Below are 27308 nucleotides of genomic sequence, written 5' to 3'. Positions count from 1 at the left end.
AAATTATTTAAGGCAATGGGGTTATGAGTGACTTATCCAAGGTCACACACCTAGGCAATTATTAAGTGTTTGAGGCTGGATTTGAACTCAGGTCCTCCTGACTCCATGGCTGGTGCTTATCCACTGTGTCACCTACCTGCCCCCATATGAATTCTTAGGAAAAAAAAGGTTCATAGAATCATAGGGACTAGAGATTAATAAATCAAATCTCATTTAAGAAGAGACTGGGGCGGCTAGGTGGCACAGTGAATAGAGCACTGGGCCTAGAGTCAGGAGTACCTGAATTCAATTCTGGTCTCAGACACTTAATAATTACCTAGCTATGTGGCCTTGGGCAAGCCACTTAACCCCACTGCCTTGCAAAAAACAAAAAAAGAAGAGACTGAAGCCCATAGAGATGACTGGCTTGCCCAAAGTTATTAGTAAATTCATGAGAGCTAGAATTAGAAAAGAGGATATCTTTCTATCCCCACAATGGCCCTTCCATATAGATTCCTTTGCTTTATTGAATGATACTTTCTCTCTTTCAAAGTAAAGGCATTCTATACTCTCATTTTTTTTTTGAAAGACAATCTGCTCCAGCCATAAGCAGTTATAAAGGGCTTACTACATGTCAGTTAGACCCTGTGCTAAATGTTGGAGTACAAAGAAAGATAAAAAGCCTCTGCCTTCAAGAATTCATAATCTCACTGGGGAGACAATATGCACAATATCGAGAGAGCATCTCAGAGGGATGGCACAAGTATTTAAACCTGGGAAAGGTTTCCTACAGAAGGTGGGATTTTAGTTGGGGCTTGAAGGAAGCCAGAGAAATAATTTGAGGCAGAAAGGAGGGCAGAATATACCAGGATTGGGGGAAAGTCAGAGAAAATGCTAGCCTGTCTTTTGTGAGGAAGAGAAAGATGGTCAGTGTCATTGGATTATAGAATATAATAAGGGAGATAAAACATATAGAAGGGTGAAAAGGTGAAAGGTTCAGGTTATGAAGGACTTTGAAAGCCAGAGAATTTATATTTGATTTGGGAAGCAATAGAGATCTACTGATATTTACTGAATAGAGAGAGAAGTGATACGGTCAAAAGATGACTTTGATAGATGAGTGGAAGATGGATTGAGTGGAGTGAGAGTTGAAGTAGGTAAAATCAACCTGTAGGCTACTCTAATAGTCCAGGTGTGAGGTGATGAGGCTTTGTAGCAGGGTGGCGAGAGTGACAATGGAGAGAAGACAGAATGTTTGAGAGATGTTAAGAAGGTAGAATTGACAGAACTTGGCAACAGATTGTATATGAAGGATGAGCAAGAATGAATAATCAAGGATGATATTTAGGCAGCAGGTCTGGATGACAGGGCAGATGGTGGTACCCTTGATAGTAATAGACAAGGTAGGGAGAAGGTTGAGCTTGGGAGGGAAGATAATGAGTTCATCTTTGGAAATGCTAAGTTTAATATGGACAACCAGTGCAAACTGTCCTATAGAAGGTAAAGATGTGGGAATAGCTGTCAGGACAGAGAGGTTGGGGTTAAATGATCTAATCTTTATCACAATCAGTAATTTGCTGTGTCATCTTGCATTTATTACTTGGTTTCTTTGTTATAAAATTGTTAAAAGAATAAAAGATACAATATGAAATGTTAAAGATAGACTATTTCCCTAGTTTTAGTGTTCCTTAAATAATTCTTAATGTTTAAATGATCATTGGGCACCAAAAAAAAAAAATTTGCACAATTAGACTTAGGTACCAAAGATTACAACTGAAACACATCTTTCTAGAACTCATGATATGTACAGTCTATGCTACTCAATTGTTATTTGCTACTTTGTGAATTCTGCTACATTATATCATCATTTACCTTTTTATGTATTTAATGCATCCAACTTCCCAACTAGATTTTAAGCAAAATAAAGATAGGGACTATGTAGATATATTTCACACAGTGTTCTGTACCATCGGCAGCTCAAATATTTAATGAAATTATTGACTAAAACTATGTCCAACCCACAAGTATTCAGTAATTATGGTGGCAGAAATGATGCAAAGGAATTCAAATTACTCTCAGGGAAAAAAAAGAGCTCAGACAAATCAAACAATGTATACTTAAAACATTTCACCAAGTTTCTTGTAAGACTTCACCCAACTGGTAAAAATCAACTGAAGAAGTTCAGTATTTTTAATATTACGCTGGCTTTTAAGGTTTCAGAATTTTCAGATTCTAGAAAGGAAACCTTATACTACAGAAGTAATGTTAACGTAGACAAATAAAAGTGGATGGTGGATTTAAGTAAAAAAGAATTTTGGAAAACTGGGTTGGCCATGCAGCATGAAAAATTCAGGACAAGATTTGAAGATATAGAAAAATCTAATATATCAAAATAAAGCTAACCCAATTAAAATAGAATATGGCTTTGTGGTATTCTAAAATGCTTAACTGATATTAAGTGATAGCATGGAACTTATTGACTCAGTGACTCCAGCTGGAGATGAATCAGCTACTTCATCAGAAACTTGTGACCAACCCTCCAAATATATGCTAGTTGCTGGGGTAATTTAGTATTTAACCTGCTAGCATAATTACACAGTGTCCATTAAAAAAAAAAAAGAATAGGCTGATGCGTACAATCCAAATTCTTGGTACAGGCAGGAACATGACTGGTTTTTCTTTTACTATTACCTCTTTTTCAATTCCAGAGGAGTTAACAACTGTTCACTGACATTACATGCAAAGCAGTATAGCAACAAGGTGGAGTTAGGAGGGGTTGCATTCCAAACTCAGTTTAGCAAAGACTTCACATTTTTTTTAGGGTAGAATCTCCAAATTTTTACATCTTAGTCAATGAAAGGCTGTTCTTGCTCTCCACAGTTTTGAGATAGACTCAAATTAACATTTTTAAAAAGTTCCTTACAAAAACAAGTTATCTTTAAATGTCTAAAATTTTTCTTTTACTTTATGGCTATTGTGCCTTATTATTTGATGTAACTTGTCCATCAATTTCCTGATAGCAATAAAAGAGGTCTGGTGTAGTCTTTATCATTGAGTAATGTTGGAAAACAAACAAACAATTTTTATCTTTTTTTCCCTCTAAAAGCCTAGAATAGTGCTTGCATGTAGCAGACATGCAATATTTTCTTGCTGAAGGAAGGAATTCATCTATAGCATAGGGTAGGAGAAAAGCCTGGATTTAGAATCAGAAGAGCTAGATTTAAACACTGACTCTGCTCCTCACCATGTAGGTGACCCTAAGCAAATCACTTTACCATCTCACCTATTAAATGAGGAAGAATCAAATGTTCTCTAAAATCTCTTCTAGTTCTAAATCTATGACCTGATATCACACTAGCACTTTTTGAGAAGTCTGTGAGGAAGGATAGGCAGAATATCAATATCTCCATTTGCAGATAAGGAAACTGAGAGATGCATAAAGATAACACAAGGTAATACAGTTAGTTAAGAGTCTGACCTGAACAGGAGCCCAGATTTAATTCCTAATCTGTTTCCCCCATGCCCTCCCTTTACATTATGTTGCCCCAATATTATGTAGGAAGTTAATGAAAACTCATTAATCTCTATACATGTGAATACAGTTATGCATATGTGTGTATCTATTAATATCTCCACCCCCAAGTCTTTCTTCTAAGCTTCAATCCAATAGCACTAATTGCCTATTGAACATTTCAAAGTCCATGTTCTGAAAATATCTTCAACTCAATACGAACAAAACTGAACTCATTTATTTTTCTCCTCACACTCCACAGTTTTTGTTGGACACTGTCATTCTTCCAGTTGTCAAGTTCATAACCTTGAAATTATCCTTGATTTAATTTTCCTTAATTTGTATATCTGATATCTTACTATTTCTATTGGTATGTATCCTGCCACATACAAACCCTTTTCTTTACTCACAGTTACCACTTTAGTTCAGGCCCTTACAACCTTTCTCCTAGATTACTGCAATACTTTCTAATTTGTCTCCCTAGATTAAATTTTTCCTTCATCTGGTTCATTCTATACACTGCTGCCAAAGTGATTTTCCTTAAATTTAGACCTGATCATGCCAATCCCCTAGTAATAAGTTCCTGGGGCTCCCTAAAAGCAACATCACTTCTAAGACCATCACAACCTGATCCCAGCTTACTTTTCCAGTTATGGCATATAACTCCAACTTCCAAATTTGTAATACAGACAATCTGGGTTTTTCTTTGTGCCTCTCCATAACATTCATACATTCATCTTTTTTTTTTTTTTTCTTAGCTTTTGGTTGAGTGACTTACTCAAGTTCACACAGCTGGGGAATTATTAAGTGTCTGGGCGGCTAGGTGGCACAGTGGATAGAGCAATGGTCCTGAAGTCAGGAGTCCCTGAATTCAAATCCAGTCTCAGACACTTAATACTTGCCTAGCTGTGTGACCTTGGGCAAGTCACTTAACCCCATTGCCTTGCAAAAACAAAAAAATTATTAAGTGTCTGAGGTCACATTTAAACTCATGTCCTCCTGACTCCAGGGCCAGTACTCTATCCACTGAGCCACCTAGCTGCCCCTCATCCATTCATCTTTAGCCTCCATGTCTTCACATTGTCCACCTCCCTTATATGAAATGCACACACTGCTACTCCCACCCCACTACTGACTCCCTTTTCTCCCAGAATCCTTCTCTTTTTTTCAAGATCACATTCTAGATGAGACCTTTCTTGATCTATATCTCTCTTCCTGCTAGTATTCTCCCTTCCAAGCTGCCTTCTAATAAACTTGGTAGATATTAGTATTAGTTCTCCTTACATTTTTATGTAGTTAAATTTGCACTTGTCTTTCCTGTTAGAATATAAGCTTGGTGTGAAAATGAGTTGTTTCATTCTTTGCATTTCTATCTCCAGTGCCTAAAACAATGACTAATGCTCAACAGATGGATGCTTCCTATCTCACAATGCTACATAATGTGAACTTCAAAATTTTTTTTGCAAAAAACTCAGTCCTTGAAACTTTAACTTCTTTTTGAAATTCCACTTGAAATGAATTTTACAAAATAATTAAGATCAAAATTGAGAAATGTAGGAAGATCAATATACTTTTCATAAATTTCATGCAAATTTATTTTTATCCACTAACTTATATATTTCTTTATCTTGAAAAGATTTTTTAAAAGCTCATGACTACATCTGGGGCCTTTGGAATCATCAAAAAGATTCACCTGCCCTTGATATCTTATGCATATTTTTTACCTTTGTTAGGTCCTTGTAAAGCTCTGGATACAGCAATGCCATTTCTGGTTTCACATCTTGGTCCAACACTAAAGAGAATACTGGAAACATTGTATAGATTGTTGCATACCTAAAGAAGAAAAGATATAAAAAGTAGTATATGAAATTTCTATTATACAGTTACTGAAATAAAGGACATAAGCACTTTGGCTATAATTCAATTCATAAATATTGAAAATATGTATCGTCACCCACAATATGACTTGCTGGCTGCCAATATCCACTGCCATCTTTTATCATGCCACTTTTAAGTGTAAGAAATCTTGCAGACTAGTGAAACACTTTGATAGATTCCTGAGCTGATAAAAATAATGATAAAAACAGTAACAACATTTATATGCACCTACTATGTTTCAGATGCTTTTAAAAAGCATTACTTCATTTGATCCTCACCACAATCCTGGGAGGCAGGAGCTATTAACATCCCCATTTTATTATCCTCAGTTGAGGAATCTGAGGCAAACTGAGATAAATAATTTGCCCAAGGTCACCTAGCTAGGGCTGGTAAGGCTGGATTTAACCTCAGATCTTCCTCATTCCAGGCCCAGTGATTTTTTCACTGTACCATCTAGGTGCTCCATATCCAATCATTTCATCTGGTTCTGCTCCCAAACTTATAGGAGATGAATGTCCTTTTGGGCATACGAAGTATTTCCTATATGAATGCTAAGGCATGAATAACTGCTTATTAATTGCCACCTAGCTTCTAGCCTCAACAAAAGAATAACAACAAAGTAAGTTGATGTCAAAGTTTCCGATCTTGGATACTAATGTTTTGCCCGTTGCTTGGTCATTTTTATTCACAATGTTGCTCTGGGTGGCCACTATCCTGTTTTCATTTATTCCCATCTCTCAGACACAGGAGTCCAATGACTGCTATTGACTTTGCAGATCATATTAATGACTTATTCACTTTATTATTAACTTCCTTTTGATTGAAAAAGTAATGACAACAGCATCAAAAGCAACAAAAACCTAGCAGATGCTAAGGCCATACTTTTAAAAAATTATTGCTGAAAATGGTTATTGAAATTGAAATTAAAACTTTATTCAAAGTGAAAAGATGATAATTTTCAAAAAGCGCAGCTAGTTCCCAATTAATGAAAATCATAAATACTATAAAATGGTCACTTATATTTGAATATATAGTATTCAAAATTATATTGATGTAATCTATTGCTGACTCCAGCCCAATGGAAAAATGCAGTGAAAATGTGAACATATGTTACCACTTCATAGAATTAATTATCCATACTAATCTGCAAATAGCTTGCTTCTATGAACTATGTCATGGAAGGTTATTAAAGTGGTCTGATTGGTGTCACCAAATCTTTTGATTGAGTGTTTTTTTTTCTCTAGGAGATTGTAAGTTTCTTAACAATTTATTCTATTACCTTCCCTTACACTGAAGATAAACTTGGGGCCTAGTTAGATATTTCTCCCTTTCCTTCATTATTTTATCTTTTCCCAATATTTAAAGACTTCTGTTGCCCACAGTTTTCCAATCTTCTAGTGACATAATGATATTGTTTCTTTATATTCATGGGCTGATGTTTTAAAAAGTACTGGTCAAGTTGATATAAAGATACTTTTAAATAGATGATTTATCATATGGAACTTATTCCAAATTTTGTGCAATATTACCCTATAGAATTTTGAAGAATTAAGGAATGGTAAATTTACTCAAAATAAGTCTTTTTTTTTAGTTTTTTTCCTAGGCAATAGGGTTAAGTGGCTTGCCCAAGGCCACACAGCTATCAAAATAAGTTTTAATTCTTCTGGGGTCCCTAGCTATAGAGAAGTATCACCCAGAAGACTGTTCTAATAAAAGCATTTTTTAAACCTATATAAACACTATTAGTAATGTTATCAGAGATAACGTTCAATCCACAGGTTCCCACATTTAATCAAAATTTCACTAATTCAAATAATGATTCTTAAATTAAGGAGCACTCACATCTGTCTATAGTTTTCTTCTTTAAAATTTTTTTTATTCATTTATTCTTATTTTGTACAAATGATTTTTTTATACATCACTAAAATATTCTTGTTTAAGAGTAAACATAATACCCCTCCCCCAAAATATATAGACCTGCATGAGCGATAAAGTAAAGGAGAGAGGAAAAAAATTAAAATCGAAAACAACAACAACAACAATAGTAGGTATGGCCAGGTGGTGCATTGGATGGAGCACTGGCCCTGGAGCCGGGAGCACCCGAGCCCAAATCTGGCCCCAACAATCACCCAGCTGTGTGACCCCGTGAAAGCCACCCCAACCCCACTGTCCTGCAAAAACAAAAAAAAGACCCAAAATAAAATAAAATAGTAATAATAGTAATAATAACAATAATAGTAGTAGGGACAGCTGGTTGGTGGACAGAGCACTGGCCCTGGAGCCAGGAGCACCCGGGTCCAAATCCAGCCCCAGACACCCAACAATCACCCAGCTGTGCGGCCCCAGGCAGGCCACCCAGCACCATTTGCCCTGCAACCCCCCCCCAAATAATTATAATAAAAAATGTGCTTCAGTCTGTGTTCCAACACCTCCAGCTCTGTCACAGGTGGATCACATTCTTTATGATAAGTCCATCACAAAAGCTACTTTCCATATTTTTCCACCGTTGCCATTGCTGATCGCAATTCCCTCCTTTCTTATTTCTCCACTACCATGTATTATATTTTCTCTATCCTTTCACTCTGACTCTGCTGTAGGGTAGCTGAGTGGCACAGCAGGCAGATCCCTGGCCCTGGGGCCAAGAGGCCCCAAGCCCACATACCAACCCTTAGGCCCAGCATCCACCTGGCCCTATGGTGCATGAAGTAAAAAAGAAAATGTGTTAGATCTGACCACTCTCCCCCCATGGTCCATCTTTTCCTCTATCACTCACATCACCCCCTTCCCCCATCCCCCTTCTCTCATTCTTACTCCAGATGTCTATACCCCATTGAGTATATATGCTGTTTCTTCTCTGAGCCACCTCTGATGAAAACGAAGATTCCTTCATTCCCCATTGCCTTCCCCCGTCCATATCATTGCAATAGCTCACTGTAATAAAAAATCTTATTATATGATCTTAGCCTATTCCACCTCTCCTTTCTCTTACTCCCATTACATTTTCCTTTTAGCCAATGACTCCATTTTTACAATATATTATATCTTCAAATTCAGCTCTCCTGTGCTTCATCTATAAAAGCTCCTTCCACCTGTTCTATTAAATGAGAAGTTTCATATGAGTATTATCAGTATCATTTTTCTATGCAGGAATACATGCATCATCATTAAGTACCTCATATTTTACCCTTCTCCTCTGCTCTCTATGGTTCACCTGAGTCCTGTATTTGAAGGTCAGACTTTATCTTCAGCTCTGGTTGTTTCAACAGGACCAATTCAAATTCCCCTGGTTCACTGAAAGTTCATCTTTTCCCCTGGAAGAGGATGTTCAGTTTTGCTGGGTAGTTGATTCTTGGTTGCATTCTGAGCTCTTTTGCCTTCCAGGATATTATATTCTAAGCTTTTAATGTAGTTGCTGCTAAGTCCTGTGTGATCCTTACTGCAGCTCCACAATATCTGAATTGTGTCCTTCTGGCTGCTTGTAATATTTTCTCTTTGACTTGGGAGTTCTGGAACTTGGCTATAATATTCCTGGGTTTTTTTTTTTTTGGATCTCTTTCTCGGGGAGAGCGGAGGATTCTCTCAATTTCTATTTTGCCCTCTGCTTCTAGGATATCAGGGCCATTTTCCTGTAGTAATTCTTTGAAAATGATGTCAAGGCTCTTTTCCTGATCATGACTTTCAGGTACTCCAATAATTTTTAGATTATCTTTTCTGAATCTGTTTTCATGACAGTTGTTTTTTCAATGAGATGTTTCACATTTTCTTCTAATTCGTCATTCTTTTGGTTTTGAAGTATTGTGTCCTGATTTCTCGTAAAATCAGCAGCCTCCCTCAGTTCCATTCTACACCTGAAGCATTTGTTTTCCTCATATTGTTTTCTTATCTCTTTTTCCATCTGGCCATTCTGTTTTTAAAAGCATTCTTCTCCTCAATAACTGTTTTATCCATTTGACCTATGCTGGTTTTTAACATGTTATTTTCTTCAGAATTTTGTTTTTTGGATCTCCTTGACTAAGCCGCTGACCTCTTTTTCATGTTTTTCCTGCATCTCTCATTTCTTTCCCCAGTTTTTCTTCTATCTCCCTCACTTGATTTTTAAAGTCTTTTTTGAGCTCTGTCATAGACTGAGCCCAATTTCAAGTTTTCTTTCTTTTTTTTTTGGCAAGGCAAATGGGGTTAAGTGGCTTGCCCAAGGCCACACAGCTAGGTAATTATTAAGTGTCTGAGACCGGATTTGAACCCAGGTACTCCTGACTCCAAGGCCAGTGCTTTATCCACTAAGCCACCTAGCCACCCCATTTTCCAGTTTTCTTGAAGTCTTTAGATGTAGGAGCTTGGACTTCCTCATCTTCAGATTGAGTATTTTGATCCTTCTTGGGATCATAGGCAAAGTATTTCTCAATGGTGTTCCTCTTTTTTCTCTGCTTACTTATTTCTCCAGCCTGTGCCTGGTTTTGGGGTGCTTCTTGAGCCTTGAGTATTATTGGGACTCTCTCTGTGGCTCTGTCTTCCCTCCTGGTCTTTGAATGACCATAAGCCCCTCTGCCATGGGGCTGAGGTGGGGGGGGGGCCTGCTGTTCTGTGGGGGGGGGGGGGCTAGACTGCAATCAGGATTTGAAATGGTCAGAGCCCCAGAGTACTGTTCCAGGGACAGAGGACAGAGCTAGGCAGTCTCTCTCCACTCACCTCCCTAGGCTCAGCACTCATGCCCTGGGGGCTCTTGCTTACCAGCTCCTGCTTCTGGTTCCTGGATCTGGGCTGCCCCAGTCACACTGCTCACTGAGTGCCCTGAGGGCTTCATGCACTCACTCTGGCAGAGGTCCCCCCACTGATCCCCCAAGTTGTGCCCAGTGCTCCTGGAGTGTAGGTCAGGAAACTGCCCCCACTGCCATGAGCCACGGCTCTCAGAGCCCTGGGGCTGCCTCCGGGAGGCTGAATTTTACTTTGGCGGGCTACCCCTCCAACCCCATGGAGCAGAGCCTTTCTGCTCTTTTCCAGGTTACCTTGGGTTGGAAAACTGCCTCACTGGATCCCTCTGTGGGTTCTGTCTCTCAAAAACTTAGAGTCTTTAGTTTATAAGTTTTGAAAGAGAGCACCTAAGAGATGATCCTCTCCTGTCTCCATCTTGGCTCTTCCCCTCTATAGTTTTCTTTTTAAAATAATTTTTAATCAAGTTCATCATCTCAAAGATGCAAAAAGGGGCTAGGAATGATTGCATTGTGTACTGAGGTCCTTGAAAGAAAGGCATTTAGGGGTGGCTAGGTGGCGTAGTGGATAAAGCACCAGCCCTGAAGTCAGGAGTACCTGGGTTCAAATCCAGTCTCAGACAATAATTACCTAACTGTGTGGCCTTGGGCAAGCCACTTAACCCTATTTGCCTTACAAAAAACCTTAAAAAAAGGCATTATAGAAACTCAAGGTATAATTAGTACTATTATGTAAAATCAGTGCTATTTTTAAAAAATCTGTAATGTAATAGTTATTACAGATTTTTAAACAATGGCAAAACATAAAAAAAAGAGTTTAAATAGCAAAAAATGTGTTCTTTTTTGTAACTTAAAAGAATTTCCCCTTGGTTTTAAAATACTATTTGAAGTATTTCTGGAGGCAAAAGGGTACTACAGGACTGCAGAAATTTATATCAACTTGCAAAAATCCTACTGAAATAATTAACCAAAATATGCTACCATCTAATCTTTCCTTTGTCTCTATTATTTCATTACTTTCAAAGTTTGAGATGAGGTCTGAGTAAATCTTAAAGTAAAACTCATGAAAACAGAAGATAAAATGAATAAGTTTACTGCCTCCAGAACAGAAAAATGGGAAAAGAGGGAACCTCCAAAAAAAAGGGGAAATAATTTTGGGGAAAGAGAGTGCAATTTATATAAGTCACTGTATTCATAACCTAGCACAAACAGCTATATAGTTTACCAAAGCTAAAAGGTTGGTAATATAAGAAATGAGCAGGTGTCTGATAGTCATTTGAAGAAGTCATGTAGGACACTGAGATTCTGGAGATAACACTGAATGAACAAATGTATCAATGGCCACATTTTATAAAATGAGCAATGATAGGGACTATTACTAATGCAAATACTTTCAAGTATTTCCCTGTGAAGGTCATATAGTAAGACAATTAAATATTCAATAACCATCTAATTTCATGTTCCTTTATAAGCAACTTAAAATTAAACTGTAGCAGGGATGTAGTTAAGTTGCTCCCCTCTCATACATGGGACACCCTTGAGGCGTACACATAAAAGAATGGTTTTCAGACAGAGGAGGAAACACAGAATCTTGTGCTATTATTATGGGAACCTTATATACTTAAGAAACTAGTACAGATGGAATCACTAAAATGGTAACAGACCTATGAATCTGTGAATCTTTCATCCATTTGCCATCCTATAGAGATCAACTGAGCAGGCAAATAGTCAAGACCTATCCTACTGGTTATATAGGCTGCATAGATGCCAAAGAAGATGGTCCAAAGAAAGAAGAAGCAAGGGTTTCTTAAAGAAGAGGAAGATAAATTTTCCTTTTTTTGGGGGTGGAATAGCTTAGGGGTAGAAGGTGTATGGGGAATTAAGTAAAAGCTGTCCTACAGGCAAAGTACTATTTAGATAGTGTTCATAGGATAGCTCAGGGCTCTTTTTGAATAAACAAAATGTACTAACCAGATTATAATATCATAATTTCCTTCAGCAAGGGGTCCAGGATAGAGATTTTGTGAGAGACATGAGCTAGACATTGATGTTTCCTGGATATCCCCAGGTATGAACTAGAGAGATTTTGTGAGAAACTGCCTAAAATTTGAGCTTGGATCCACTGTGTCAGGGCTAATGGTTCCATACCAAAAGAGTTTCAACAAGTTGCAAAACTATGTTATGAAATAATTCTAATATAACTAGGTCAAGATATGTCCACTTGTTTGGTTAAAAGTGACAGGTTAAGGGGTGACTAAGTGGTGCAGTGGATAGACTACTGGCTATGGAGTCAGGAGTACCTGAGTTCAAATCCAGTCTCAGACACTTAATAATGTGTGTGACCTTGGACAAGTCACTTACCCCCATTATCTTGCAAACCCCCCCCCCCCAAGTGACAGGTTAGAAAGGAGAGAGAAAGAGAAAAGGCTGAGTTGGCAAGTTTTAAAGTATGGAATGAGTTATTTAGATTTTAGTTAAACTAATGCTTGATTTAAAACATTTAAAAATAATATTAGGTCTAAAGATCAGTGCTTGAAGATTAAATCTGGATAGAGGACCTTGATCTCAAGTGGGAATCTTGAATTAGGGCCAAGGTTTACAATAAAGCAAGATTCTAACTAAAACAAACTTCTCTCAATGGTCTCTAGAGTCTTGTTCCACAGGACTTGCAAATGAAATGAAGTTAAACATAAACAAGATATCAAACAGGAGAATCTGTCAGCCCAACACCAGTTAGACACTACATTCACTATAAAAAAAATATCTCTCATGTATTTCTTTCCCTTAATCCTAATTCCTCATACTGAAAAAGACTAATCTGTAAACATGTTTAACACAAATGTATATGTACAATATTAATCTCACTGTTTGCCACTGAGGGGAGGGGGGTGGGAAGGAAGGGTGGAAGGAAATCTTGTAACTTAAAAAATACATGTGCATATGGATGAATGTTGAAAAACTTTCATAACATGTATTTGTAAAAGTAAAATATCAATAAAAATTATCTCTATGTGGATGATTAAGATACTAGTACACAGTATGTATACATACATATACACATACAAATATAGGTACATACACACATATTCAGCACGAGTCTCTAGGAACTATTTTATTCTTTGAACTCCTTTTCCTAGTGCCTAGCACTTTGCCTGGAACAAAGAGGTGATTTATTTTACTTGCTTATATCAAATGCTTGCTAACTGATTGATTTATGAAGAACACTGATGGGCTGGAGAATTTTCAAAAAAACTTGCCTAGGTAGGGGCAGTTAGGTGGCCCAGTGAATGGAGCACTGGCCCTGGAGTCAGGAGGACCTGAGTTCAAATCTAACTTCAGACACCTAATAATCACCTAGCTGTGTGACCTTGGGCAAGTCACTTAACTCCAATGCCTTGCAAAAAACCCCCAACAAGGTCACCTAGTAAGGTGAAGGGCTTTGAGTTCAGTCATATGAACTTTTTTTTTAGGTTTTTGGCAAGGCAAATGGGGTTAAGTGGCTTGCCCAAAGCCACATGGCTAGGTCATTATTAAGTGTCTGAGACTGGATTTGAATCCAGGTACTCCTGACTTCAGGGCTGGTGCTTTATCCATTATGGCACCAAGCTGCCCCAACTTTTTTTTTTTTCTTAAAGAAAGAGTTTATTTATTTTGAGTTATGAAATTTTAACAGTTGAGAATGTTTAGCCCTGGGGTGGCTAGGTGGTACAGTGGATGGAGCACTGGCCTTGGAGTCAGGAGTACCTGAGTTCAAATCCAGCCTCAGACACTTCATAATTACCTAGCCGTGTGGCCTTGGGCAAGCCACTTAACCCCACTGCCTTGAAAAAAACCTAAAAAAAAAGAAAAGAAAAAAAAGAATGTTTAGCCTGGAGAAAAGATGGCACAGTGAAAGACATGACAATAATCTGTAGGTCAGCCAACAAGCATGTATTAAAAAACTTCCTATCTGCCAAGAACTACAGGGAAAAGAAGCAGACACCATGGGTAGATGTTACAGCTGAATCTTCACTAGTATTTTGGGGTCTATGTATATAATCCATGATACTATTTTGACCAACAACTGGTACAGAGATTAACAGTGAGAGACTCAGAGGAAGAAAAACTTCTTAACAATTACAATTATCAAAAGTGAAATTTGCTGCCTCAGAAAGTAGTGTCTTCCTCTTTATGACAAGCTTTTAAACAAAGGTTGGATGACATGATTTGGGATCTCAAAGAGGCAATTCTTATGCAGGTACAGGGTCTCTAATATTCTTTCCATTTTGAGAGACTATAATTTTGATATACAAGAAGACATGGTAGTTAAAATTGTTGCAGTCAAAAGAAAAAACTGAAGAACACTATTAGCAGCTAGCTCCAACTCTTGTGCATGTTAACTAGTGGCAAAGGAATAATTATTTACCTCTCCCCCGATTCCCCACAATGGCATGTGATTAGGATTACTTATCAGCTATGAAAAAAACATCCTAAGTCATTTAGAATGCTTGTTTAGAACCATGAAAAGACAAATGGAATCAGAGTTCCTGTATTTACATTCAGCTTTTGCCACTTAATGTCCATGTGACCTTGGGGCAAGTCAACTGTTCTGGACTTTAGTTTTCTCAACAGTAAAATGAGAATTTGACTAGAACTTTAAGATCTCTTACAATTCTAAATTTATGTCCCCAAAAAACAACAACAAGAAATATAATAGTGTAAAAAATGAATATTTTTTGTTAATACTAATGACTAATGGCATCATGATCACATCTTTTGTTTTATTCAAATTACATAGGTCAAATTATGCATTATTTCTTATTTGAGACTCAACTTTAGCATACTTTTAAGTTCTTTTTTAAACTGGAGGTGAAAAAAAGGAAAGTAGGAATAAAATTTAGATCAGCATTTAAAGAATGGTTTAGTATTAATAATTTAAGAGAAATTCCATGCCATTGTATCTTGCTATGAATGTAGCTTAAGTGAATCTCTAGCTCGTTTATTTTACTCCATAAATTTTAAGAAATAATTCACTTAAAAGGATTCATTGATTAAGTTACAAATGAGGATTCATTTGAAAGACTGTAAGTATATAATTTTCAATGTTGCAAAAAAACCTGCAGTGAAAACTAAGTATTTAAAATCAGACATTACAATTATATTAGATTTCAAATCCCAATTTATACCTTTTAACCCTTCACAGCTAATCTTTTGATTTCTAAAAGATGTTAACAATGAATTGGTTATTTGCTGAATCTTCACTAGTATTTTGGGATCTTTGTAGATGTCTATACTATTTTGCCCAACAATTTGTGCAGAAATTAACAGTGAGAGTTCAAAAAGAGAAATCTATGTTATTCCATGGCTTAGTCAAACAGTTATTCTGGGTGAATTCCCTGATATAAGTGCAAAGGATGAGGTAGAATAATTATCATCTAAAAAATTAAATTTCTGCTCTGTAGAGTAAGTGGGACAACATAAGATGAGATTGTTTTTATAATTTATTCTTATATATTATTTTGAAATGCAATATTTCAAAAGTTCCTAGAATAGATACCTAGAGGGGCAGCTAGATGGTGGAGTGAATAGAGCACTGGCCCTGGAGTCAGGAGTACCTGAGTTCAAATCCGGCCTCAGACACTTAATTACCTAGCTGTGTGGCCTTGGGCAAGCCACTTAACCCCATTTGCCTTGCAAAAACCTAAAAAAAAAAAAAAATAAAAGAATAGATACCCTGAACTATATGTATACTCAGTAAAAAACAAAAACAATGCACGTGATTGTTATGTGTTTTTTATGTCTCATTCAATTTAAAAAAAATCCCAGATCTCTATTTTCTTTGTTTCTTTGTTGATATGTTATCACCTCAACCCAATCATGAGTAAACAATACTCTAACCAGCAGAACAGCATGCTTTGCTAAGGGTCATGCAGCTGTAAGACCTGTCTTTCTTTAACTTACTATTGATGACAATGTCTTCATTGGCCCCACCCCTTTGGCGCTTCCCCTTTTCATTATGCCACAGGACCCCTTTTAAAAATCTCAGCTCCGACACGGTTCCTGACACAAATTATGGCTTCCCCATGAAAACAGAAAATCTAATGAGAAAATTTAACAGTGCACTGGCAAAGAGAACAAATGTACAGGTGTCATCTTGAAGTTCACTCAAGCAAAATATTAGTTTTTCACATTGGTATTATTCATTCGGAACATTAACCATTCTGAAAACGTATGAGGAATTAATCAGAAACAACACTATATTTTCCCCCCAAAAAACAAAGTTCTCCCATAAAAGATATTACTAAGTACTGTAAATACTGGATTTAACTTACCCTACCATTAGGAATCCCTGGTACAAAGGAACAGATGCAAAATAGAAGACTGAAGAAAACACAGCCTTAAAGAGAGAATACAATAAATAATAAAAAGAAAACAAGAACTGAGTTTTTATAGTAAGTCACATTTATATTACTCATGCAGGCTTCTCTTATTATTAAAATTTAATTAAAATCCAATAAAATAAATAAAATAAAATAAAATGGAACAATCAAGAACTCTAGAGTAAGTTATAAGCCTTTTAAAATGCCATAGTCCTCTATGGGTAGACTGTAAGCAAAAAAGGTTTAAATACCTGCATAGTGGAAATAATAAGGCCCCTGTGCATGACAAATTGACCAAGTGCTGCTGATCTTTTGTAGCTGTTTCGGCCATGTACCATTAGCAATCTGCCAATGTGTTTAAATTGTGTGATGGAAAAATCTGCTGCCAAAGAAGCTTGCTTTCCTTCCTTAAATGAATACAAAATAAGTCCTCTTAAAATACCATATAAGTTAGAAATATTACAATAAAAAACTCTTTTACAAATCACATAAAAAATTTCAGTGTTTTGAAATACATTTTCAATTTACAAATGCACACATATGGCTAAAGATAGAGAGTATTTTATGAATTATTTCTGTTCTCCCATTTAACAAATCAAATGGGGTTAAATAGCTTGCCCTAGGCCACACAGCTAGGTAATTATTAAGTGTCTAGGTGGGATTTGAACTCAGGTACTCCTGACTCCAGGGCTGGTGCTCTACCCACTGTACCACCTAGCTGCCCCTAAATGATAGCTTTCTTTTTCTTTTTTTTTTTAGGTTTTTGCAAGGCAAATGGGGTTAAGTGGCTTGCCCAAGGCCACATAGCTAGGTAATTATTAAGTGTCTGAGACCAGATTTGAACCCAGGTACTCCTGACTCCAGGGCTGGTGTATCCACTGCGCCACCTAGCTGCCCCAATGATAGCTTTTTTAAATATATGTGTATGTGTCTATAGGTGCTTCACAAATAGCTTGGATATGCATGCACAGCTAATATATATATGGATACTCCCAAAATATTTAGTGTTCATTTAAAAGAAACCTCTCTTATGCATATCTTTAGAGTTTAGTTATAGCAATTTCCAGTATTAAAGATTAAGGAAATATATGGGCTTATATAAAATTTCTTTTCCAAAGTTCTAAATTGGTACTTTTGTAGGATACATGAGAAAGGAAAACGAGAACGAAACTAAAGCTAGCACAGAGAAGGTTATAATACTAGTAATTAAAAAACAAATCAAAACAAAAATGTCAACTACCAATACATTAGGTAGTTTTCAAAAAAAAGAAAACCACTGAATTTAGGTTGTTAAATCAATTTTATTAAAAGACACCAAAGTGAAGATGTGAACATAAGAAAATACCTTTCCTTCAATTCCAATTCCACAGTCAGCTGCTTGGATCATGCTGACATCATTTCCTCCATCACCTAAGAAGAAATAAAAACTATAATTTTCAGCTATTCATTGCCATCCTCCCCTCCCTTATTATTCAGTACTGCAAATGTTTAATTTCTAGAAGCAGATGAACTAATCTAAATTTGGAGACTAAACCCAATTTTGCTCATGGCTCTTACGATACCTCTGTAGCTAAAAACATTATGCTTCCAAAAGTGAGTAGCTTATAAATGTGGAGAAAGAACATCAAAAATCTTTCTGCAATTCCTTACAAATGATACTCACTATTGCCACCTACTGATCTATTATTGGATTTACTCTTGTTTAAAAAAGGATGGAGGCATAGAGAACATGGAAGTGACTTACCTATTGCACAAGTACGTTTGCCTGTGTGCTGTTGCAATAACTTAACAATATGTGCTTTCTGTGTAGGTGAGCAGCGACAGCAGACCACTGCAGGGCATTGACATGCCAGTTCTACAAGTTCATGCTCATAGTATTTTAAGCAAACCTAGAAAAGAAAGTATTTTTTTGCACTATATTTTGTTTTTTTAGAATAGCTTTAAAAATAAAATGATCTATTTAATTTGATATAATAAAGCAATGGAAGAATATCCTATTTTGGATGAGATTTATCTGCATTCTTTAGGTAGCTATCTTATAAAAATGACTGGATCACAATATTTTAATTAAGATGAAATACAAAATGCAGATGATAAAACTAGGCCCTTATTAATCCAAAAATATTTATATCATAGCCTATGATCTATAAACCCACTGAGCCCAAATGCAATAAAAAAAAAGCCCCTATACAAAGGCTACATTGTGAAAAGTTGGGCCTGGATAATTTAGAACTTCAAGATCTAGTTGGAGACTTAAAAGAACAACAAAACAAATGAACCCCAAATTCCATAATAAATGTCAAATAGAACCAGAAAAAAAATGGAAAAACAAATCCCCAAATTTAATTCCATAATAAATTCCCTAATATTCCACAATAAATTCTATAATAATTATATAAAAAATACCAAATGATTGTGATATCAACATTATATAGTGATATCTGCCACTGTGAATGAATATAAATTTAAAAGATGAGAGGAATCTGGTCTTTTACCTCCTCCCACCCCTTACTTCAGCTGATGGAGTCACAGGATATAACCACATAACACATAACCCATGAGTTAAAAAGATATTAACACTCTGCTACCCCTTTATGAAATATGAAACAACTTTTTCTGGCTGAATTGGAAAGGGCAAGGCAATTGTTTTGGTTGAAAACTGGCCAGCACTGGAAGCATTAAAGAACCCACTTTGACAGTGATGCAGGCAGTCTACTATAGGAGGAGGAGGGGACTTCTTTCCTTCCTGACCCACTACCTTCTATAACATTTAGCAACAAAGCACCCACTTAGCTGGAGACCCACCAAATCAACAGTTGGAGAGTAAGTTGGAAAGAATCCAAGCCAAAAGTCACCACAGCAAAGGCACATGCACTTACCAGACAGAAATGGGGACAAGAGAGGAGATCATTCCTGACTCCAAGGAGGAGCTTCAAGGAACCTGACCTTTACAGCAAAGACTCAAGAGAGTCTTTGGTATCCAAGTTGGATTACAAACAGAAGCATATCTTGGGAGGTCAGATCTGGAACTGATCCAACAAAGATTGGACCAAAAGGGGTTATCAAGGCTCACAGTTCTAGAGGTGGGAATGGCCTGTTACATATATTTGCTACATATCTTACTATATCACTTTATGTTCATACTTCCCACAGGTGAATGAATATTTGGTGGAGAGGATGATGCAGTTTTATGAGAGGGAACTTTTGCAGTTATTCATCTTACTATGTCAGGTTAGTAAATATACCTTTACCAAGAGCTAGGCTGAATGCTCCTTAGAAGCACACTGAATCAAAATGAAAAGGGTGAAATCACGGTCAATGAGGAGGAAATTAAAGTAATAATTCAGTTATTTTGCCCAACTGTATGCCAACAAATCTGACAATATAAGTGAAATGGATGAATATTTATAAAAATAAAAACTGTCCAGATTAACAGAGAGGAAATAACATTTAAATAACCCCATTTCAGGACAAGAAATTGAACAAGACACCAATGAACTCCCTAAAAAAAATTTCTAGAGTCAGATGGATTTACAAGTGAATTCTACCGAACATTTAAAGAATAATTAATTCCAATTCTATATGACCCTCTGATCCATGTTGATGATGTTTCTGTCCTTTGTTCTCAAAAACCATGACATCAGGGAGGTGAAGTCATGACTAGCACAAGAATTGGATTTAAGAAAGGAGGTGCTGTGCTAAGTCACAGCCTCACTTTCTCCTCCAGAGTTATCTGGGTCCAGTAACCAGATAAAAATCAGGACAACTGGAGATGGTCTGAATGCAAGGCAGTCAGGGTTAAATGACTTGCCCAGGGTCATATAGTTAGTAAGTGTCAAGTGTCTGAGACTAGATTTGAGCTCCTGTCCTGACTCCAAGGCTAGTGCTCTATCCATTGTACCATATGAAGAAGGAATCTTGACAAATTCTTTTTTGACACCAATATAATGCTTATACCTAAACCAGAAGAGTCAAAAAAGCCAAAGAAAATGATATACCAATCTCTCTGATGAATAATGATTAAAATTTTAAATAAAATTTTAGCAGAGATTGAACAGTTATAGGATAATATATATATTCTATATAATATATAACAGCAAAGTATAGGATAATACACTATGATCAGGTAAGTTTATAATAGGAATACAGGGATGGCTTTAGAATTAGGAAAACAATCAGTATAACTGACCATATCAATAACAAAATTTACAGAAATCATATGATTATCTCAATAGAGGTTGAAAATACCTTTGACAATGTAATAATTAAAAACCCTGGAGAAATGTTTTCTTTCTTCCATTTGAATCTGATTCTTCTCTCACAACACATTCAATTTTGATCTATGTTTAGAATAGTTACAAATGTTAAACCCATGTCAGATTGCGTTCTGTCAGGTGCAGCGGGGAGGGAAGGGAAGGATAAAAACTGTAAAATTCAAAGCCTAGCAAAAAAAATGATTGGTAAAAACTACCATTGTTTGTAGTTGGAAATATAAATAATATATTTATTAAATAAATGGTTTTTCTTAAAATAAGCAGTATCTATTTAAAACCATCAACAAATATTGTATGTAATGGGAACAAACTAGAAGCATACTCGATAAGTTCAGGGGTGAAAAAAGGATGACTATTATCACCACTATTATTTTAGTATTAAATTTAAAATGTTAATAACAGGGGAAGAAAAAGAAAAAAAAGGAATTAGAAGAGGCAATGAAGAACCAAAACTCTCATTCTTGGTAGATGATATGATGCATACTGAGAGCCCTAGAAAATCAACTAAAAAACTACTTGAAACAATTAGCAACTTTAGCAGAGTTGCAGAATGTAAAATAAACCCACATAAATTATCAGCATTTCTATATATTACCAACAAAGTTTCAACAAGAGACAGATTCAACAACAAAGAGAGATTCCATTTAAAGTAATGTAAAGACAACATAAAATACTTGGGAATCTACCTGCCAAGACAAACCCCAAAACTATATTAACACAATTACAAAACACTTTTCAGGAAAATACAGTCAGATCTAACAACTGGAAAAATGTCAATTGCTCAAAAGGTAGGTCAAGCTAATATAATTAAATGACAATTCTACCTAAATTATTTATTCAGTGCCATAGCAATTAAACCACCAAAAATTATTTTACAGAGCTAGAAAAAATAGTAACCAAATTCATCTGAGGACAGGGTCAAAAAATATCATGAGAATTAATGAGAAAAAAAACACAAAGGAAGGTGACTTCACTGTACCGGATCTAAAACTATATTTAAAAAGTTGCAGTCATCAAAACTGTTTTGTTATGGTTAAGAAATAGAGTGATGGATCAGTGGAACAGATTAGGTACCAAAAAATTAGTAAATTACTATAGTAATCTATTGTTTGATTAAATCCAAAGACTCCTACTTCTGCAATAAGAACTCACTATTTGACAAAAACTGCTGGGAAAACTGGAAAATAGAATGGCAAAAATTAGGCACAGACCAGTATCACACATCCTACACTATAGTAAGGTTGAAATGAGTACAGGATTTAGACATAAAGGTGATGCAATATGCCAATTAGGAGAACAGTGAATAATCTTAGCTGTCAAATCTATGGAATGGGAAGAAGTTTATTATCAAAGATGAGATAAAGAACATAATTAAATGCAAAATGGATATCTTGACTACATTAAATGGAAAAGTTTTGCACAAATAAAACCAATGCAACCAAGATCGCTTCTGACAAAGGACTCATTTCTAAAATATTTAGGGAAATGAATCAAATTTCTAAGAATACAAGTCATTTATCATATTGATAAATGAACAGGCAATCTTCAAATGAAGAAATCAAATCTATCTACAGTCATAAGAAAAATGTGCCAAATCAATACTGATTAGAGAAATTAAAACAAATTAGCAAATTAAAACAACTCAGAGGTACAATGTCATGCCTGAAAAAAAAAAAAGGAAAATGACCAATACTGGAGAGGACATGGGAAAACTGAGACACTAATTCACTGTTGGTAAAGTTGTAAATTGATTCAACCATTCAGGAGAGTAATTTGGAACCGTGCCCAAAGAACAATAAAATTGTATATATATAGCCTTTGATCCAGCCAATACCACCACTAGGTCATTATCTCAAAGAGAACATAAAAAGATCCACATGTAGAAAAATATTTATAACAGCTGTCTTTGTAGTGGCAAAGAATTGGAAACTGAGAGGATGCCCATCAATTGGGGGAAATGGCTGAACAAGTTATGGTATATGAATGGTTTGTTTTTTGTTTTTATTTTAAGATTTGCAAGGCACATGGGGTTAAGTGACTTGCCCAAGGCCACACAACTAGGTAATTATTAAGTGTCTGAGGCTGGATTTGAACTCAGGTACTCCTGACTCCAGGGCTGGTGCTCGATCCACTGCACCACCTAGCTGCCCCCTGGTATATGAATGTTTTGAGTACTAATGTTCTGTAAGAAATCATGAATGATGGATTTCAGAAAAGCTTGGAAAGATTTGCATAAATTGATGCTAAGTTAAGTGAGCAGAACCAGGAGAAAATTGTACACACTTTGTGTGAGGTGATCAACTACAATAGGCTCCTCTCAGCTCCTTTCAGCTGTTCAGAGATCAAGGACAATCCTGAGAGACCTTTTATGGAAAATATAGACATATAGAAAAAAAACTATGAATTTGAATGCAGAGAAAAGCAACCTATGTTCATTTTTAAAAACTTTTTAATGTTCTTTCCTTCTTACAGTTTTCCCCTCCTTAGTTGTAATTCTTCTTTACAATGTCAAATATGAAAATATGTTAAACATGATTTTACATGTACAACTACATTGACTGTTTGCTGCCATGGGGAGGGTGGAAGGAAGGGAGGGTCGTAGAATAATATGGAACTCAAAAACTTGTAAAAGAATGAATATTGAAAACTATCTTTGCATTTAACTGGAAAAATAAATAAAAGAGAAAAAATACATTGATAGAGTTTTCTGAGTTCTAATATTAGGAGTGAATACTCTTAGAATAAGAAGCAGTTACAGTTACCATACTCTAGGAAACCATAATATATCAATTTAGCCTTGTAAGTTTGTACGGGTCTACTATATGGATGTAGTTAGAGACTAAGAATGTCCTTACAGGACTAACAAGAAATAAAGGGTGGATTACCCTTGCTCACACAGAGGTTATACATCCATTAAAGCCCTGGGTAGTATGACTAAGACTGAATAAGAGTATGGCTGAAGATGGTACTGAGGTGGCAGGGAGTGAGTTGGGGAGCAGAACATTAATAGTATAGCTGTGGAAATTTTCCTATTTAGTAGGTATACTACTGGATAGTTTCCAAGAAGAATACATAGATGAATCTGTGTGTGTGTGTGTGTGTGTGTGTGTGTGTGTGTATGTATGAGTTTACATACAATTAAGATATAACTTTTATTTTAATAATTACACTACTTAAATGCCTTAAAATCCTCCTCTGGTGAGGTGAGGATGGGGTTACTAGGCTATTGAAGGTTATGGTCAGAAGAATGTGAGTTCTGGCACAAAAAGATTTGTGTACCAAACATTGCAAAAGTTTTAAGTGCTCTATTGTTTTTTTTTTTTAACTCAAAACTATGAAGAATAATGCAGATTTGGTTGACAGAAGAAATCAGTAGAGGAGTAAGCTGGAGTAAGCCAGAGCTACATTAGGGAAATTCAATGTGTCTAAAGACCAGGTTAGTTAAGTACAAAAAAGGTCTTTTACTTGTTAGGTTATGAGGTTGCAATCTCTGTCAGTGCATGGTATAGATCAAATCAAGGATCTATGAGATATTGCTTGACTGTGAATTATTCTTGCTATCTGCTCTCCTCATTCCCCAGTCTGCAAAGATGAGAATATTTAAATGTACTCTCCTTTAAGAGGAGGGATATTTTTTTTAAGTTTGTGGATAAAGAAGAGAACTCAGGGCATTTTGTTATCCTAATACATTGTGAAGGAATTCTGGGTAATGAAATGACAGTTAATATATTTTAGCAAAGGGGACACAGGCATAGAACTTGAAATAAAATTAAAAAAATAAAAGGCCTCCAGTAGCAAAGTAAAATTGAAAATAACCAAGAGTGCTGCACAAAATGTAGTTCTTTAGGCTACTATAGTTCTTTTATTCAGTAATTTGATGCATGCTTAATAATAGGAATAGGGTCTGTGATTTTATGGGTACAGGAACTTCTCCAATTAGTTCAGGTCAGCTCTCAGGATGAAGGCTGTCTCAGTCTATTGTTCTTATCAAATTCCTTTACTTAAAAGTAACTGACCAGACGCTATCCCAGTACTTTCTCACATGCAAATGAATCTATGAAAAGATGTGAACATGGCTAGAATATCTTCATTCGACTTGATTACATGCTAGAAGAACTCTGTTAGAGGTCTTGTTGAAAGCTCACAAGATCAGATCATGACTTGTGCAAAACCAAGAATTAAGGATTTTAGTCTCAAGTACCATAGTGGTACTTACTTGGGATAGGGGGAGAGAAGGTAGCAACTTAATCTCAGCCCTGGTAGCCTCCTCTACCTACCTTATTTTTCCTCCCCCCGCCCCCCCAAAAAAAACTGAGGAGAGGAGAGTCCTGTGAAATTTAGGTCTGAGGGTTTACTTTTATCCTCAGCTCTGTAGAGGTGCATGAGTGTCTGAACAAGAGTATCAGAAGTGAAGTATGGAGGGGGTTGGACATAAAGAGGAAAGCAGAGTCAAGGTTGGACAAGGAACCAAGTAGAGAAGTGACACCATAACTACGGGAACTTAGTGTGTATCCCATAATGAGGGAAAAGCTATCTCCAGCAGGCAGCATCTGTGAGAGTTACCCCCCTTTGCTGTGTGTGCTCTCAACTTGAGTCCATATTTCTCTGGATTCTGCATGTATTCCTGCGAGAGTATGCCATGGCCTATTGGGAGTTGTTTCATCTGGACTATACTATCAAAGAACATGTTAATTTCTAAATGCTAACTAAGTCAGGCCTAACCAATAGATATCAATTAAAAATCAGGGCAAGGTTTATACTGGTAGGATTGAGTCCTTGAAAATTGCTCCCAGAACCTGAGAGAACCTGGAGGAAAGGTGGCAGGTGTCCCCAAAAACCCACCTGCCAGTCTGAGGGGGCCTGGGAGCACTGCTGCCAAACCTGTGTTGCCACTCCTCCGCACCTGGGAGGCCCACAGTGCTGTAAGGGATATTGAGAAGTTTAAGGGGGTAAGAGTGAGAGCTAGCACTTGAAACCATCATCTAAGCTAGGATGTTTCCCTCTGATATTAATAAGTTTATGAAAATTTAAGATATTCGATAAATTGGGCTCTTGGATTTATTTGAATCAAAAAATTTTCAGTTAAGAGAAAGAAGTTGTTAATAGCTTATTTTAGCTCCACCTTACCTCTAAAGAGTCTCCAGTTATGACTAAGGCACAGTCATGCTTTCTTCTAAAGGCATTCAGTTCCAAATGAGCTTCTCCTCGATTAGTTACCTTAATTTAAGAGAGAGAGAGAGAGAGAGAGAGAGAGAGTTATAAATCTGTATCAATGACATAGTCCATTTATTTAAGAGTACAATTATAAAAAAATACTTAAATATTAAATTACTCAAAAGGACAATGAGCTATATAAATATTAAAGTGTTAATATAGACATACCTATTTTAGAAACTAAAATTATGTGTTTAACCATATTGACTTAATATTTTTCTTTTACTTCTTTTTGTAGGGAGCAAATACTGACTTGTTTAATACTGATCATTTTCTGATTTGTAGCTACTCAATTCAGTGAGCCCACATTGCATAATAAAAGGATTAGTACATAGATGAAAATAAATGAATTAACATCTCCATACTAGAAATTTCAAAATTTCACTGAGAAGAAATGATTCATATTTGTATTATATACTCTTCACATACTATTGCTTAGTATTTTGCCATGGTATCCCCTTAAGATAGAAGGGAAGGGAAATAGAGGAGAATAAGCATTTATAAAGGATCTGACTGTGTTAAGCACTTTATAATTATTATTTCATTTGATCCTGACAACTCAAGGAGGACATGCTATTATGCCCATTTTACAGGTGAGAAAACTGAGTCATATGTGACTTGTCTTGGCTACACAACTAGTTAAGTGTTGAGGCCAGATATGAACTTAGGTCTTCCTGAATCCAAGTCTGGCATTCTATCTATTTGTGCTATCTAGCTGCCTCTAAAAGGGACTGGATCTGTGATTTTACTAGAACATGGAACTACTGGGTGAAGAAACTCCCTCTACTGATGCAGGTTAGAATCTTCTCTACAACTTAAAATCTTAGAGAGTTGCCTAGAGCACTTAAGGGTTAAATGACTTGTATTCTATATATTAGAAGTTAAGACTTGAATCCAGAACTTCTTGGCTCTGAGGTCAGTACTCTCCAAACCAAGATATGACAAAAATAACGGTTATTTGACCCTTAAATCGTGATGTCTTTTTCTTCCATTGAAGTACTACTTGTAAGGCTCAATACTGTGTAGAGATGATGCTGGGTTTTTTTTTGGTTTGTTTTTGTTTTGCAAGGCAATGGGGTTAAGTGACTTGCCCAAGGTCACACAGCTAAGTAATTATTAAGTATATGAGGCCAAATTTGAATTCAAGTCCTCCTGATTCCAGTGCTGGTGCTCTGTCCACTTCATCAACTAGCTGCCCTTCTCACTCCCCACCCCATGTACTGCTTTCTCAAAAGAACAAGACAACAGAATAATAACTGAATAAGCCTACTAAGCTGGATGGCCTACCAAGAGTCATCTCCAAGAGGCAGCTAGGTGGCTTAGTGGACAGAACACCAGCATTGGAGTCAGGAGGTACCTGAGTTCAAATCTGGCCTCAGACAATAAT

The 27308-nt window shown here is 36.3% G+C and overlaps 1 protein-coding gene across 7 annotated transcripts in view; it reads right to left on the bottom strand.

Moving 5' to 3' along the window:
* ATP9B (ATPase phospholipid transporting 9B (putative)) overlaps positions 1–27308 on the bottom strand; it is a 487939-nt gene that overhangs the window by 16216 nt on the left and 444415 nt on the right. For all 7 annotated transcript variants that reach the window (XM_074204072.1, XM_074204073.1, XM_074204074.1 and 4 more), the window contains 6 exons: positions 25835–25924; positions 18178–18322; positions 17779–17843; positions 16685–16840; positions 16386–16450; positions 5215–5323 (listed from right to left, as the gene is read on the bottom strand). In XM_074204072.1, the coding sequence (XP_074060173.1) occupies positions 5215–5323; positions 16386–16450; positions 16685–16840; positions 17779–17843; positions 18178–18322; positions 25835–25924 (630 nt within the window). The remainder of the gene's footprint in view (positions 1–5214; positions 5324–16385; positions 16451–16684; positions 16841–17778; positions 17844–18177; positions 18323–25834; positions 25925–27308) is intronic.

The sequence above is a fragment of the Macrotis lagotis genome, chromosome X (genome assembly GCF_037893015.1).
Source record: "Macrotis lagotis isolate mMagLag1 chromosome X, bilby.v1.9.chrom.fasta, whole genome shotgun sequence".
Classification (NCBI taxonomy): domain Eukaryota; kingdom Metazoa; phylum Chordata; class Mammalia; order Peramelemorphia; family Peramelidae; genus Macrotis; species Macrotis lagotis.
Note: the sequence above shows the minus strand (reverse complement) of the source record. Positions and strands in the feature narration are given on the sequence as shown.